The sequence below is a fragment of the Capra hircus genome, chromosome 15 (assembly GCF_001704415.2).
Source record: "Capra hircus breed San Clemente chromosome 15, ASM170441v1, whole genome shotgun sequence".
NCBI lineage: Eukaryota > Metazoa > Chordata > Mammalia > Artiodactyla > Bovidae > Capra > Capra hircus.
In genome coordinates, this window is record NC_030822.1 from 21,525,520 (window position 1) to 21,541,671 (window position 16,152).

At 44.4% G+C, this 16,152-nt stretch overlaps 1 protein-coding gene across 2 annotated transcripts in view; it reads left to right on the forward strand.

The window, feature by feature from the left end:
• Nucleotides 914-16,152, forward strand: part of MPPED2 (metallophosphoesterase domain containing 2) — a 207,692-nt gene continuing 192,453 nt past the window's right edge. The window contains exons 1-2 of one of the 2 annotated variants that reach the window (XM_018059298.1): nt 914-1,062; nt 6,728-6,976. In XM_018059298.1, the coding sequence (XP_017914787.1) occupies nt 6,849-6,976 (128 nt within the window). In that variant the 5' untranslated portion in view covers nt 914-1,062; nt 6,728-6,848. Of the gene's footprint in view, nt 1,063-2,235; nt 2,609-6,727; nt 6,977-16,152 lie in introns of those variants that run through there. The other variant, XM_005690032.3, reaches the window with a different exon arrangement.

Sequence of the window (16,152 nt, forward strand, 5' to 3'; positions counted from 1 at the left end):
TCCTTCGGGGGAAATGTGCCCCAAAGACCAAAATGTTAACACTTAGACTCTTTGCCTCTCCTCACCTCCCTAAATTGAACCTGGAGGTGAAAGAAATTGTCAGCTGGGTTGGCCTTTTCTTTCTCAGGAACAACACTGCAGAAAGAAAGAGGTGTGTGTGCATGCGTGTGTGTGTCTGTGTGTGCAGAAAAAGGTGCATAGCTTTACCCAATTAAAGTCTAAGCTCTGAGACGCGAGGAGACCCAGGGTCGGCCTCCCCCGTTTCGGCGCAGTGCCCGAGCCGCTCTCCTCGCCCCCAGGCAAGCTCTGCGCCCTGGAGCTGTGCCAGGACTCCAGACCGCGCCTGGCAGGTCGGCGGGTGGGGGGGCCTGGGCCCTGGGTGTTCCCTTTGCAGAAGACGCCCATTTGGAGGGAAAACTCCCTTTATTTTCCTGGGGCTCCGTAGCCCCCCTCCTGTCTCCTATCATTTTTACGCTGATCACACTCTTGATGATGAACTTGCAGCTCAGCTTCCTGCCGCCTGCTTGACCCGGGAGCACCAGCAGGCTACCGGCCTCGCCCTTAGCTCCCGCCTCCTCTCGCAACCCCGGGGCCTCGGGGCGCCAGTGGGGGCTCCAGCGGGCCGGGGCTGCAGCAGGGGCGCGCGAGGGCGCGGGGTCCCGCCGGGGAGCGCGCACGGAGCGGCGCCTCGGCCGCCCTGCTTCCTGGAGCTCTGCTCCTTTGACCCCAGTGGCAGTCCCTGTCACTGCACCGCTCTCGTTCCCTCCGGCTCGCCGCGCCCTCGCTCCCTCTCCTCGCCCCCACGCTCGCTCTCTTCCCAGATCGAGGCTGCTCGAGTCCTTTCTCCCCCCGCCCCCTGCCTCCCTCTCGCGCCGCGCCCCCGGCCCCCCGCCCCAGCCCGCGGCGGGACCTTCGGGGTCGAAGGTTCTGGCCCGCCCGCGCCCCTCGCCGCCCCCGCGCGCCCCCCGCGCGCCTCCCGCCGGCTCCGGCTGCTCCGCGATGGATCGCTTGCTCGTCGGGCGCTGAAGGCATCCCCGGGACCCGGAGCGCAGCCCGGGAAAGGTAATCCGCCCCGGGAAGGGAGGCGGAGGGCGGGGGAGGGGGAGGAGGCGGCCGGGCGCCCGGTGCCGCGCGCGAGAGGAAGGGAAAAAAATGCACACACAAAGCGGAGCCCGGGTGAGAGGTGCCTTGTCAGAGGCGCGTGCGAGGGGCTTGGAGGCTGCGGACCGCGGCTGCCCCGGTGCCCCTGACAGTCGCTCGAGTCGGCGCTTTCCGGGCAATTCGGAACCCGAGGAGGGTTTTTTTTCAACCCCCGGAGCGAAAGCGAATTCTTCTTTAGGAGCTGTCTCCCTCCCACTCCCCATCTCGCCCCTCTGCCCTTCTCCCCTCCCCCTTGCCCCCGTCCTCGGCCCCCGACCTCCCGGGGTCCCCACCTCGCCGCTCCCTCCTCCGCCGGGCTCTTTTAGCAGCGGAGGAGGGGGTGTAGGCGAGGGGCAGCGGCGAAAGCCGGGGCGGCGGGGATGGGGGTGGGGACGAGGGCACGGCGAGCTGTTTACTAGAAAGTCCCGGGGTTCTGTGTTCGAGCCGCCCGGGCCTAGGCCCGGGTGCATTGTGTTGGCCCGAGCCCTGGGCGCCAGCGGCGGTCGGAGCGAGGTGCGGCAGCCGGGAAGGCGCCGCGCAGCTTTGTGCTGGGTCTGCGCTCCGCGGCCGCCCCCGGGCCGCCTGCGCGCGCGCCGCTCTCGCGCGGGGCCGTTTCTCACCCTCTCCCAGCGCTCCAACCTGGATCTCCCCCGCCGCCTCCAGTCTCCGCGATCGCAGCCTGCAGAGCGGGCCAGCGACCGGGGCTGGGCGGCAGGGGACGAACGGCCAGAAAAAGTAACCGTTGTCGCTCGATTTCTTCCCTCGGGAGGCAGGAGTTTCTTTGCTATTTACATGTAACAGGGTTGTCTTTGCAAAACCTTTGAATTCCGAGGTTTTGCGGCCTAGGAAGGGGGCATTTTTCCCGGAGATTGGGGAGGGTATTAGAATCCACCAGCAAGGAAAGAAATTAAGGATGCCCCAGTGGGCGGATTTATACCACACCCCTCCCCAGGACACCCCAAATTAAGTGCAAATGTAGGTCTTTAAAAATGTGTAATTGAGATGCTGCAAACACACACAAACAGGTCAGGGTGGGGAAAACAAAACAAAACAAAGTTAAAGAAAAGATTTCCAAAGAGGGGGGTGGAAATCCGTGGCCTCCACACCCCCTTCGAACGTTCGCTGGATCCCTCCCTTTCTTTCTCTGCCGCTCCAAGGATGCAGCCCGGCAGCTCCAGGGCAGAGAGCAGGGAGGCGCCGGCGGCCCCGGGCGCGGGTTCGGCTCTCAGGATTCGGGGATGCCAACGCGCCCTGGAGGCTGACGTCGGGGGCGTGGGGCTGTGATGCTTGAGCGAGGATGGCGCGGTGTCAGAGCCATTGGCCGCCGGTGGTCATCAATCAGTTCGGGGCTGGGGAAGCGGTAGAGAAAGAAGGACTAGCGCCCAGCGGAGCCTGGGGCCGCGAGCACCAGCGCCAACAGTGCCGGCCGCGGCGGAGACGACGGCGGTGGCAACGAGGGACTGAGCGAGTAAGGCGAGCTGGTGCTCCAGGAAAGAAGGGGGAGCTGTAGCCCGGACAAGCCGGCCGTGAGCCGGGAGGGCAGGGCGCGCGCGCGAGAGTGAATGAGTGTGTGTGTGTGTGTGCGTGTGTGGTTGCTGACCCCCCCCCCCCACAACTGCCCACCGTAGATTTAAAACAAACACACCAATCCAAAGTAGAGAATTCCGCACCCCCCGCCCCACCATATATAGACTCCACGCGTTGCCAGAGGCGCGTGAGAAAAGTCCTGCCCTTTCTCTCCGAAAGAATGTGCCAGCCGGGTGTCCGAAGTGCTGGAGACAAGTTCAGGTGTAAGTGCGTTGGGAGGGAGGGCGCTCTGTGGACAGAGGGCACGTGGAACTTTGTGCATCCGTCTAAAAATCTTGGCGGAGAAACCGCCCGGAAGGCTTCTGGGCATCGCTCCGGGATACAGGGATGAGTAACATGGAAATAAAAGAGTAAGGGCGTAAGTTGAGAAAGCACTCGATCTGTGCGGCAGAGGGAGGAGAGAGCGAAATTTGGCGGAGTTGGAGCGGGCGAGTTCCAAAGTCCGGCCAGGAGGTTGGTCGCAAGATCTTCTTAGGGGCTAGTGAATAAAATGAGCATCCTTGTTTAAACGAGGAAATCACGGGCTCCTTTCTCATAGGCTGTGCCGTGCGGTGTTCGGGTAGAGAGGTCATGAGTTGTTGCTTTGAAACTTTTGGTAAATTGGACTTCTGGTGTCTAGGAGGTGGAGACAGTTATTTAATTCCTCAGCTTTTAATCCTTTCATTGCCAGCAGACTTTAAAAGGATTTCCCACTAGATTCCTAAAAAAGAATATTGGAAGTTGCACAGCTTAAGGCACAGGAGAAGTGATTGCTGTCTAGGAAATGCAGAATGTGCTCACATGATTTTTTTTTTTTTTTAAGAGAAAATCAAAGTAGCACTAACATGAATGTTTGGTAATGTCAGTCCCTTTAAGATTTTTCTTTAGGATTGCTGGCATTTAGCACTGGGTTCCTTTGTTTTGTAAAGCATATGTATTGAAGTGTAAAAATGGCAATTTAAAAAAGAGTACTGCTTTCTTTAAATATTATACATAAAAAATAATGTGTGTGATGAGGATGAGGTGCTCCAAAATCTTATCATTTGGAGGGTTTTACTGCCTGTATGAAGCAAGGGGATGCAGATTCTTAGTAGTTTGAGGCAGTGTATCATTCTGTCTTGTTTCAAGCTTTTTCCAGGTTTCTCAGATTAGAGGAGGGAGTTTACAAAAAAAAAAAATGCTTTTCCCATGTGTTGGTGTTTCATATTCTTGAGATATGATTATCCTGTGATGTGAATGGAGGTGAACATAGCATTTTTAAAAAATAAGCTTTTTCTTGACTTGTCTGTAAAGGTTCCTGTGAAAGTTTTGAAGCTCTCTGCCTCAGTCTGACATTTTCTTCAAAGGACTCCAGATTAAAGAAGATAGACGCTGCAGGTGCACTGTTTCGATAAAACATTTGAAAGAGAACATGGTAAAGATGAATTCAAATGAGGTGCCAGCCACCCATTTACCCTTTTGAGTTACAGGGGCCTGTGCTTGCTGATGAAAAGATGTTCTATTTGTCTTACTGGAGCAAAGGTGCAAAGAGGCACAGATCTCACTTGATAGAAAAGGCAATCCCATGTTGACTGTAGGATATAGTGGACCATATAAGAGTGCAAGTTGATCACCTTCTAAGTTCTTTTCTGGACTTCAAATGGGAGGGTCTAATGCTAACTACTGTAGGTCATTACCTAGATATTTACATAATAGGTATGTATCTTTCATTTCTAGGCCATTTTGCTGAGTGTAATTAGTGAGTTTACTCCAGGAACATTTAAACTGTTTCTGGCTCCGGGTGCAGAGATTGTTACAGAGAGGTCACAGTGGTCTAGACATGAATTTTATTTCCTTTGCTTCTTAATGTTCTGTATTTCACACAATGGACATTGATGGCAGGAACATAAGAATTGCCATGTAATTTTTACACCACTCTCTAATTTATGCAAACACTAAGTTCTCCAGTCTGAAAATGTGTATTTTTCCCCCTCTGTGCTTTGATGGCTAACATTCTTTTTAATGACAGTCATTTCTATAACAGGAAGATGTTTTCATTTGTATTTACTTTTCAGCATGTCGCAATTATGCAGTTTTGCACTTCATTCGTGTCTCGGTACTTTGTGTCTCAAAAGAGAATTACAGTACTTAGAACAGGACTGCAATTTGAAGCAGGTGTTGTGTTTTACTGTTATGCAAAATAACAGTAAAATATAATTGTGGGGGAAATTAAGGAAACAGCTGCAAACTTGGTATGAAAACTGCTACATTATGATTTGTAAGCAGTTCTTATAGATATCTTACATCAGAGAAGCAGGCAAAGATTTTAATTTCGTTAATCCTACTGGCCTGGTTGTCTGTCAGCCAGTGCTTAGAGGACTCATACCTCCCATGAAGTCAGGAAGAAGAAAGAGAACCCAAAATGACACTTTGTTTAAAATGCCAGAGCAGGAGGAATTCATGTCTTGGCAGCCCCATTGTGTGTTACGAACATAGGCAAGGTGGGTGTTATTTAGCTTGCTTTGCTAATATGAAGAAGGCAATGATTTGAGTAGAAGGCTGTGGAATTTCTTCACTCAGCTAGCATATGGAGGACTACACAAGCCCTGGGTTGTAAAATAATAAAATAAATGGCCTATGGCAAGCCATCTGCCTTTTGCTTGATATTTAAGGTGTTTCATGCCAAATTTAAATCTAATCTTATTATTCTAAATATTTTTATTTGAGATAGCATCTAAGATTCCCAGAACTTAATGGTGCACATGGTGAAAGTATTGTAATGCAGAGCGCTTAAAGTTAGAGAGTGTGGGTTAACCCAAGGGTATCCAAGGAGCATGCTGTCCCTTTCTTTAAAACTTCCCTGATCAATTGCAACAGCTTAGAGGCAGTGATGGGCTCTGCTCAGTCTTTGCACACTGCTATAAAAATAAACATCCTCATTTCTGAACCCAGCGCAAGAAATAATATAGTGTCTTTTATACAAATAATCAAAATGAGCTGAAAAAGATTTTAAAGGATGAAACCAGCTACTGAGAATTATTGCAGCACCAAGCAGGAGTGAGGGGTTCCCTTGTAGCTCAGCTGGTAAAGAATCTGCCTATGATTCAGGAGACCTGGGTTTGATCCCTGGGTTGGGAAGATCCCCTGGAGAAGGGAAAGGCTAGCCACTCCAGTATTTTGGCCCAGAGAATGCCATGGACTGTATAGTCCGTATGGGCACAAATAGTCAGACATGACTGAGCAACTTTCAAGCAGGAGTGAAGCGGTAGATTCAATGGCCACCCTTCTTTACTGCTCCTTCTGGTCTTCAAGAGGCTGGTAATGAATGCATCCAAAATGGTGATCCAAGCCTGGATGTGTTCAACTTTCCCTTGAGTAACTGGATTGTTTTAAGAAACTATGTTACATGTAGGAAGAAGGATTTGTGTTAACATAAAGTTCTTGGCTGGAGTGGAATCCATATGTATACCATGCTTTTAGTACCTGTGTATTTTGGAACCACTGAAAAATTATATGTGATGTGTGCATATATTATGTGTGTATCATAGTTACACACAGGTTTCTGTGATGAACACAGCATTTTAAATTTACATTTGACATTGTGTTTTATGGCTGTGCTAAGCACCGAGGTTTCAAATTATTCTGTGACACCAACTTTGTACAGACCAAACATTCCAATTAGCAGGGAAGGTTTGGAAGACTCTCCACTTCGAGCTCAAACCATTTATAGTTAGACACCATGGCAACTGTGGATGTGCCCTTCCGTAATTCACGTTAAATGGCATAATTATAATTAAAGAGGAAATCTTACTTTGAACACCATTGAAATGGTTTGCTAGCAGCCAGCCGTGTCATTTGGAGTGTCATGTCCATTCTGAAGTACGTGCTGGATGGAGAATTGGGAAAGGTTTTGTCCACGAAGTGACCACACAGATTAAGATTTTTCCTGAACCAGTTTCACATCCAGGTGTCACATCTGACATTGTTTAGAACATCCTCTTTTTCTTTGTCCTCATTTTTTTTTTTGTTTTGTTTTTTCCAGAAACGCAGAGCAGTATTGATGAGTAGATCCTTGGGTTCAGAGGTTGGCTGAAACACACCATGCCCACTTCCATCCTTCGCTCTGGAAAGTTGTGAATTGCTCATGCCTATAGAGAGGAAGGATGGCACATGGGATTCCTTCTCAAGGCAAAGTTACCATCACGGTGGATGAGTACAGCTCCAATCCCACCCAGGCATTCACGCACTACAACATCAACCAGAGCAGGTTCCAGCCGCCACATGTACATATGTAAGTATCACTTGTGAACTTAAAAAAATTAGCCATCAGGGAATTAGAAAGTCGCTAATGACTTGGAGAATAAAAGATGTATGCTTCACCAAACAGATGGGTTATCTGTGGTTCCAAGTACGGCTCAGAGGAATCCTCTGTGTCTGGGTAATGCTGAACCTTTCCAGAGTATGTACAGTCAACCATAATTTGCTATTAGATCTCTTTAGAGCCCTCATGGGGTTGCCTGCATTTTGTGGCTAACAACAGAGAGGTTCAGATATTCACCTAATGTCACACAGCTAATTTTGGCAGATTCCCCCGATCCCTAGTTCAGTTTGCATTTACCTTGCATTGCTTGCTTCCCTGATGAAATGTCCTTAAAATTTCTGTAGTTTTTTCCCCCCTATAACTCACCCCACCAGCCCTTTACATTCAGCTGGGAAATAGGCCTAATTGGGACTAACTGTCCAGCCACTGCTAAATCTGTTGTCTTGCCTGTTGCTCATAGAACGTGTGCAGCATGCTGCTGGATTTGAACAATATGGGGAACAAAGGATTAAGGGACAGTGGGACAGTGGGTTCCAGGAATTGTACTTTTCCCTCACTCCCTAATACTTTTTAAGCCCTGTCTCGGTTTCAACTGTTTGAGGAACAAAGTGTGGGAGAAATCCAGAGGCAAGGATTTTGCAGCACCTGGGTGCACACCAGCTTTTTTTCTGTTCCTCTGCTACAGGATGTGCTGGGCTTTCAGCAGAAGGGTCAAAAGGTCACCATCTCCCTTGTTTATTCAAGGCCTGGTGCTCATTCTCTATTAGACCCTTCCAATGTCTAACATGAGTCTTTCATGGTAGGACTAAACCCCTTTGAAAAGCATTGTATAGTCAAGAGAGAAAGGAGGTTAGGGATCTGTTGACTGATTTTGCCATTCCTGGCAAAACTGAACTCGGGGCATGTCCAAGTCACAAGCTCTTTTTTTTTAAAGTAATTGTTTTATTTTGGCATTAAAAAAAAACCCAGGAAGTCCATCTCCCTCCCACCACCAACACAGACACACACACAGATACATGCAACCCCTCTCCTCAAATTTACAAACACTAACCAAACATAAAGATCTTTCTCTTGACTGCCTGGATATTGTCATAAGTACTAGGATGTTGCTTTGCAAGTTTGCATTTTCTGTAGAGCTACTCAATTATCTATGATAGGATTTCTGCAAAAAAAAAAGAAAAAAGGAAATAGAGAAATCCTTGCAAATGGTTAATACTAAACTATTTCTAAGATTTTTATGCTCTCTTTAAATCAGGATATGTTCATCATAATGAAGGTTTCCTAACTTGGTTTTAAGGAAAAGTTTTTAAGGGAAAGACTTCTTTGTTGAAATGGCTTTTCTGAACAGTAACTGTGTGTTCATTTCAAATATTCCTTTTATTCTTCTGCTTCTAATAATTGCTTTTCCTTCAAATATGTTATAGAATGTATGCAAACTGGACTTAGGAGTCCTTGAGCTCTGCTTTGCTGGTGTAACATTTCTGTTAAAGAATGGCACAGCACTTTGTGGATTTTTGTTTCCTTCCAGGCAAAAGAAAGTATGTTTTGCCCCAGATTCCTTGGGAAACGACTGACAGGGAATCTCAGCTTAGTCTTTGCTTGTTTGTAGCCCTAAGATTCCACTGGTGAACTGTGAATGCACAATGATATTTTAAAAATCATGTAACCTTAGAACTGATGTACATGATCCAGCCATGAAAAATTTGAAGGATCAAATTATACCTTTAATGAAAACAAGGCTTGAAAAGTGGAGTTTGCAGTGGCGGCCTGGACAGCTGTGTAGCCCTCTTGGCAGGCTTCTCCCAGGGAGTAGTAGTTCTTCCACGGTTAACTCCAGCTGCCCTTTGCACCTTCATCACCGTGAACAGAAGGTGCAGGTGGAGGGCTTCCCACGTGCACTTTTGTTCCAGCCATGCCTGCTGGCACCCCGTGGGCCTGTCTGTCCTGGTGCCATTGCCTTCACTGTTTCTCACAGCTTAGACGCTCACATTTCAGCTCTGCTGAGTCCATTCTCGGCCCTCTGCATCTGGGAAACCTCTTCTCTCTTCCCCAGTCCAGAGGGACTATGCCCATCCACCTCCCACCTCCACCGACATGACATGTCTCATCACTTGATATTTTCCTCCAACCAGACCACCTCCATTTTTATTCTTCTCTTTTTCTCTCTTACCCCCTGTTCTCCCTACCGTCTCTCTCAAACTATATCATTCATTTCTTTTTTAAAAATACTGGGACAGGTTTGTTTTATTAAAAAAAGTTTTTAACATTTGTTTATATATTTGCTGTGCTGGGTCTTAGTTGTGGCATGTGGGCTCCTCGGTCTTCATCGAGGCACGTAGGATCTTTAGTTGTGGCACTGTGGCGTGTGGAATCTAGTTCCCTGACCAGGGATCGAACCAGACCCCTGCATTGGGAGCACGGAGTCTTAGTCACTAGACCAGCAGGGAAGTCCTGTATCATTCATTTTTTTTTCAAGGCAAGGATTGAGCAGGTGACAGGTGTTTAGAAATATTGATTGATCCCTTGATCGATCCATGGACTTGATTGTGCATTGTGTTGAAAAATTGTGATTGAGATTTGGAGATTTTCATTGGGATCTCTCTGACCAGTCTCAACACTCAGTGTTGCTTGAAGGAATGTATACGTTATAACCTTTTCCTTGACCTTTCTTTTCCACGCTTGGTCCCCTAGCACAGTGATCAGCCCATACTGGGCATTCAGGTTTTTTTGTTAAATATGATCATGTTATATCTAAAAAGATTGCCCAGAGTCTAAATAGAAACCTAAATTGGCTGGAAAATACCTATAAAATATTTAGTCTAAAATTTCTTCAGTTTTTCTAAAATTTTTAACATGTCATGGTTAAAAGACAAAAGAGCTCTACTCCTCTCCCTAAAGGTATTTTGTCTTTTCTTCTGGAATAGTTGCTCATTTATTTTGCATGAGTTTCTTAAAACATTGGCTTTCCTTTTGCACTTAAAACTGACATCTATGGAGACCCATGACAGATCACCTGGATTGGAGTTATAGTGCTGGTCCGTTAAGTGATCTTTTTCTTTCAGGAAACCTAGTTGAGGTTTAGTTAACTTAGTTAAGAAATAGTTCACTTCCCATTTAATTAGTTTGTCGCACCTTAGCTTTGTGACCCATCTTGGACAATTTACTTTCTCTTCTCTCTCAGTAAATGTAAACATGTGTACCAAATGATAGATATGAACACTTTTTAGCTCTGACATACCAAGATTAAGATTGCAGTTAGGACATTTATTTGTTGGATGTGCTGTGAGGGGAACACACACACATAAGACCCAGTTCCCATCTTCATAACCTCATCATTGATTTCAAAGCTGTCATTTCAACTGGCATTAAGGGTTTACCACATGGTCCTGGTTTGGTTCCACTTGGGAGTTCTGAACAGGTTGTCACCAAGCCTTCTAGGAATCACTGGTCTGCATCTCTGCCTGTGATGTAGGGAAATTTTTTTTTCTTTTTTTTTTTTTTAAAAGAAAGCAATCCCATATGACCCTGGGAAAGAAAATTAAAGCACAGCTGAAGTTGGCAGGGCAGAATTGAACCCAGAATTTGTAAGCCCCTCTTATCCAGATTCTTAAAGATACTGATAGATGTGATGGTTGAAAACCAGCAATTAACAGGGCTTCATTTTTCTACAGCCCTGTCATCTTCCCCAAGCAGAATGCTATTTAGTATTTTTAATGATGAAACTTATTTAGTATTTTCAGTGAGGGTGGGAGAAGGTGCTCAAGGAATCAGTGTAGATCTTAAAACACCAACAAGATTTTGTATGTTTTACATTGTCTGAGGCCTAATTAAGTACTGTAAAACATCTTTAGTAAGGTATCTAACCATATCTGTTTTTGCATCAAAAGTCGAACTTCCTGGGAGACCCTTCAGTCCCCTGCAAATCAGGATGATTGGCTACCCTATTGAGGTTAATTCCTCACCTTTTTCTTTCAAGATTGGTTGCTAAATTAAATTTTATTTTCAGTTTTAGATACTTTATGCTTTCTTGTCTATGGCTTTAGTTGTCAACACCCCTGGAATCTTACTTAACTCTTTTTCTTTTACATTTGTTTTGAGGAGGCAGTGTAGTATAGTGGTCTGTGTCAGCAGTGGAATTAGATTGTTGGGTTTAAAACCTGGTTGCATGACTTACTAGCTGCATAACCTACTGTGGAGAAATGTATTAACTTCTCTTTTTTCCCATCTCTAAAATATAGATGATAAAAGTAGCACCTATCTCCAAAGGTTGTTGTGAAGGTTAAAAACATTATTATTTGTAAAGTTTTTAGAGGAATGCTTAGTATATAGTCTGTACTCAATAATTGTTAACTCTTCTCATTGATGATTGTTTTATTGATTCTGCACTTTTTTATTCTGTCTCAGTTCATTTTGAAAATTAGTGGAGTATAGATAAATGAATAAATAAGAAAATCACTGGTAAGTTTTGTCTGTCTTCCTCAAGGAGTCATTACTTGCAAACTTGTCCTGTAGCCCGACAGGCTCCTGTGTCCATGGCATTTTTCAGGCAAGAATACTGGAGTGAATTGCCATTTCCTTTTCCAGGGGATCTTCCCAGTCCAGGGATCAAACCCACATCTCCTGTGTCTCCTGCATGGCAGGGAGATTCTTCACCCGCTGAGCCATCGGGGAACCCATAGCCGCAAACTTGGCTGGGTGTAATTTTTAGCTGTCAGTGTTGGAAGGTGCCCTGACCCCTTTTTAAAATTTTTTCCATTTTTAAAATTTTTTATTGAAATATAGTTGACTTGCAAAATTATATTAGTTTCAGATATACAAAGTAGTAATTCTATATTCTTATACTTTATATTCCATATAAAGTTATTATATTGCATTCTTGTAGTTTATCTATCTTATACCTAATAGTTTGCACCTCTCAGTCACCCACACCCGTTTTGCCCCTCCCTCTGCCTCTCGCCAGCAATCTGTTCTCTGTGTCTGTGTTTCTGTTTTACTGTATTTGCCCTTTTATGTTTTAGATGCCACCTGTAAGTGAAAATGTATAGTATTTGTCTCTTTCTCTGTGCCCTGACTTCGTGCCTATTGGGATGTCTCACCTACCTCGAGTTATTCATGGGTTTGTCAGCCCCAAGGGGACAAGGAATCTGGAGAGCTGAGTGTTGTCACCTAATTTTTCCCTGTAGAATCATAGTGGCTTGGATTCACTTGTGCTAGTCTCCAGCCTTCGTAGCCCGATCAGTATCTTAGGCTCTCTACCTATGGCTGTGGTTAAAACAGAAGCATTCAGTCAGTCAGTCAGTCAGTCAGTTCAGTTGCTCAGTCGTGTCTGACTCTTTGCAACCCCACGGACCAGACTGCAGCACGCCAGGCTTCCCTGTCCATCACCAACTCCTGGAACTTGCTCAAACTCATGTCCACCAAGTCAGTGATGCTATCCAACCATCTCATCCTCTGTCATCCCCTTCTTCTCTTGCCTTCAATCTTTCCCAGCATCGGGGTCTTTTCCTGATTTCCTCACATCAGGTGGCCAAAGTACTGGAGCTTCAGTTTTAGCATCAGTCCGTCCAGTAAACACTCAGGACTGATCTCCTTTAGGATGGACTGGTTGGATCTCCTTGTAGTCCAAGGGACTCTCAAGAGTCTTCTCCAACACCACAGTTCAAAAGCACCAGTTCTTTGGCACTCAGCTCTCTTTGTAGTCCAACTCTCACATCCATACATGAGTACTGGAAAAACCGTAGCTTTACTAGATGGACCTCAGTGGTTATAATAGAAGCCTTAAGAGTTAACTGGATTTAACCAGGACTGAGTACAAACAGCATAGCTTGAGCTGGGGAATGAGGACAGTGTTCACACGGTTGCTGATAATGTGGTGTGAAGTCAGAGATCTCTATCCGAAGGCTGATCTCACTAGTTGCTGGCTTGGCTAGGTGATGATGGGCTGGATTACCGAACTTCCATCTTCTCATCTGTAAAATGGGTTCAGTGACTTTTTAAGATGGTTGTAAGCGTTACTTGAGATGATGTATATGACATAGTGCCCAGAAGATAGCATTGGTAAGTAAATGCTGTGATCATACTTCTGGTCTTGTCCATTAGCTGGTGAGCATGAAGTGTTAAAATCTTTTTTTTCCTGAATTGCTTGTGTGAAACTTGACAAGTCCAACTTGTCCTTGTTGCTTTGTTGCATTTTAGAGCGTCTGTCAGTGTTTTTTTGGGCATTGCTAATCAAAAATGGTCTGAAGCTTTTAGGGTATCTAGGTGATCATCCCACGCCAAATTCTTACAAGATTTTGTCTAATCTGAAGTTTTATTCTTAAGTGGTAGGAAATAAATATTTCTTTGAGGTCTATATTAGTTATCCTTGGCACTTCCGAGGTGGCAGAGTAGTAAAGAATCCACCTGCCAATGCAAGAGATGCTTGGGACACAAGTTTGATCCCCGGGTCAGGAAGATTCCCCTGAAGTAGGAAATGCCAACCCACTCCAGTATTTCTTGCCGGAAAAATCCCATGGACAAAATAGCCTGGTAAGCTACAGTCCATGGAGTCATAAAGAATCAGACACAACTGAGCGACTAAACACAATAGTTATCCTTAGATGTAGGAAGAAGGTTACAGAAGAGTGTTAGAGAATGATGCCATTTGGTAAAAAAAAAAAAATCTCAAAATGTATAAAAAGATAAATATCAACATTATTGGGGATTCTGTAGGGAATAAATTTACAAATAAATTTGGGGGAGGGAATGATAGGTAAAGATCTTAACACTTTTTATTTTATAAACTTTTGTCTATTTTATAAGAACTGTATAATGCTTTCATGATAAAAAACATTTAGTTAAAGAATGTGATTTGTCTGCAGTCCCTTCTGCTTTTAGTTAGCAAGATTCGCATTGAAAGCTCACTCTCCTACTCTGCTTTCTTCGGGCCCAGCTTCCTTGGGTGGTACCTTCTTCTGTTCTATGTTGTAATCCAGGTAGAGACCAAAGGCTGTTCCTTGGTTCGGTATCATTCAGCTTGCTCATGTATGTGAAGATGTGAGGCCACAGATGCTGCTGACTTCTTAGTCCTGTAACTGGAGGGAGATCTATTTAAGAAATGCCGTCAAGGTCATTCTTGGAAGCCAGAAAAGTGTACAGTATCGGAAAATAAAGAGCTTGCTCTCGCAGATGACTTACTTGACAGTATTTCAGGGAACCTGGATTCCGGTCCTGTCTTGGTCACTAATTAGGTCTGTGATCCTGAGCAAGTTGAGCATCTTTGAATTTCAAGTTCCTCACCAGCCATTGCACTCGATGCACTTTAGCATCATTCTTTCCTACCCTGGCTGCCTAGGGTTTCCTCTTTTCTTCTCTTTCCTTTAGTCTGTTTGAAATAAAGAACACAAATCCCTCATCATTAGTGATATTCTATAGGGAAAGACTACATAGTGAGACATCATGGGGGTAACATTGGAGGAGAAGACCAGTGACCCCCCCACGTCACACAGGGAGGAAGAGGAGTATCAGTGAATGAGTGATTGTCTGGGGCTCTGTAAAATTGCACAGTACCCACAAGGTAGAAATTCATTCTTTGACGAAGAGCTGGGTTGCATTAGCTGTGTGGAAAAAAAAAAAAAAACTAAACATTTTTCTCTTGGTAAGCCGCTTTCTCATTCTCATTACAAATTTATCACTGGCCTGCACATTAGCATGGCCATAATTTTTGTTAATGTTTTCAATCTGAAATTCATCTTGGAGATGCTGAATGGCCCTTTTGGTTTGTGCTCATGTACAAACACAGGGTGTTTTTTCTTTTCCTCTCTCATTTCTTTTAAAAAATAAGTTCTTTTTCCTGTTATGCTCCCTGAGGGTACTGGTCTCGTGGTCCATGACAGTTTAGGCTTCATTTTAGAACTGACTTTTTTTCCTATTCCGTTGATTTCTTTTGCTTTTAAAAGGCAACCTAAAATTAGACTTTTTTTTGTCCCATATGGATTTGTTCTTAGAAATTTAGCTGTATGTTGCACAACTGAGTAGTTTTATTTGTTTTTGGTTCCTTGACTGTCTGGGAGGGTAAAGAATTTTGACAAAGCCGATTCTTTCTACTATGGTATGCCTGGATTTCAAATCCTGAAACAGTTACCTACTTTTATAGAGAGAAAAGATTCATACGAAGTGTGGCTACAGTCAGTGGATTGGCATATCCTGAAACAGGACAAGACAATTGTTAATCACCTTTCCTTATGGATTAAATTTATCTCCTGATCTGAGTACAATTTTTAAAAAACATTTCTTTCAGGGAGATGTTTTGATAAAAATAGACAAAAATGACAAGACTAGCTAACCAGGAAAGGAGTACTATAATAGGGAGTCTGTATTTGAAACGTACTTAATTTCAGTTCTAAGATTTAGAGCCTGTGAAGATGTAGATTTTAAGATATGAAAATAAAGCTAATAATTAAATCTGCCACCTATCCTATAACAAGCTCTAGGTAGTTCTGAACTATTTCCAAAAAGGAGAAAAAACTCACCGAGTCTCGGAATGTGTGCATCAGCTTGTTTTTCATCTTCTTCAGTGTTTTCTTCGCTCTCTCCTTCCCATGTCTCCTTCCCTTTTAGACTTACCTAGCATCCTGGAAACTGGATGTTTCAGTAGCTATCCTGGCATAATTAGGCTATTATTTCAATATCAAATCGTGGACAAAATTGCCATGATTTTCCAGACCACCATGTTAGTCTGCCTTTTTTTTTAATGTAAAAAGTACACTTAAAGGCTTTGTCTGTGTAGAAACACTAACTTTGCAGAGAGGAAACTGTTGAATTTATTGGCCTTTGCAGTATTTGGGTCTGCATATTTTTCTTTTATTTTGCTTTGAGGATTTTTTTTTCCTTCAGTTTGTCCCTGTAAAAGGGTAAAATGTATGCAAATAAGAAAACGTGTTGTTTTGCAGGCTTTTAATTTTTTTTCCTTTACCACACATCAAAAATATAAACTCCTCTAGTTGGTTTAAATTTTCATATGTTTTTATATTAAATAGCAAAGCTCTTGACACTAGTTTTAAAAAAAAAAAACAGAAAAACACTAGCACCATTTAATAGAGCAAAGAGGTAAATTTTCAGAACTTGTTAGTATTGAACTTTAAAATTTCATGTGAGAATTAAACCCT